Source organism: Mesitornis unicolor, unplaced genomic scaffold (assembly GCF_000695765.1).
Source record: "Mesitornis unicolor isolate BGI_N332 unplaced genomic scaffold, ASM69576v1 scaffold36414, whole genome shotgun sequence".
In the NCBI taxonomy this organism is placed as follows: domain Eukaryota; kingdom Metazoa; phylum Chordata; class Aves; order Mesitornithiformes; family Mesitornithidae; genus Mesitornis; species Mesitornis unicolor.
This window is the reverse complement of record NW_010178973.1, coordinates 3,926-4,171: the sequence shown is the minus strand read 5'-3', so window position 1 is coordinate 4,171 and position 246 is coordinate 3,926. Positions and strand designations below refer to the sequence as shown.

The 246-nt window shown below is 64.6% G+C and overlaps 1 protein-coding gene across 1 annotated transcript in view; it reads right to left on the bottom strand.

Annotated features, from left to right (window-relative positions):
* Positions 1–246, bottom strand: part of QARS (glutaminyl-tRNA synthetase) — a gene marked incomplete at both ends in the record, with an annotated part of 5,060 nt that overhangs the window by 893 nt on the left and 3,921 nt on the right. Inside the window, 2 exon segments of the mRNA XM_010182613.1 lie at positions 1–56; positions 129–239. Of these exon segments, the coding sequence (XP_010180915.1) occupies positions 1–56; positions 129–239 (167 nt within the window).

Below are 246 nucleotides of genomic sequence, written 5' to 3'. Positions count from 1 at the left end.
TTGTGAAAACCTCGGCTCTCATCGGCCGGAAAGTTGGGCACCTGGACCTCGAGTGCCTGGGGAGGAGGAGGGGGGTGAATGCTGACCTTGAGGTATCCCACTCCCACCCCAGCCCGTGGCAGTCTCACCTTCGGGGCAGGGAAGTTGGTGATGGTGACCTTGAGGGGCTCCAGGACGGCCATGGCACGGGGGGCCTGCTCGTTCAGCACCTCTCGCGCACACGCCTCCAGCAGATGCGGCTCCATC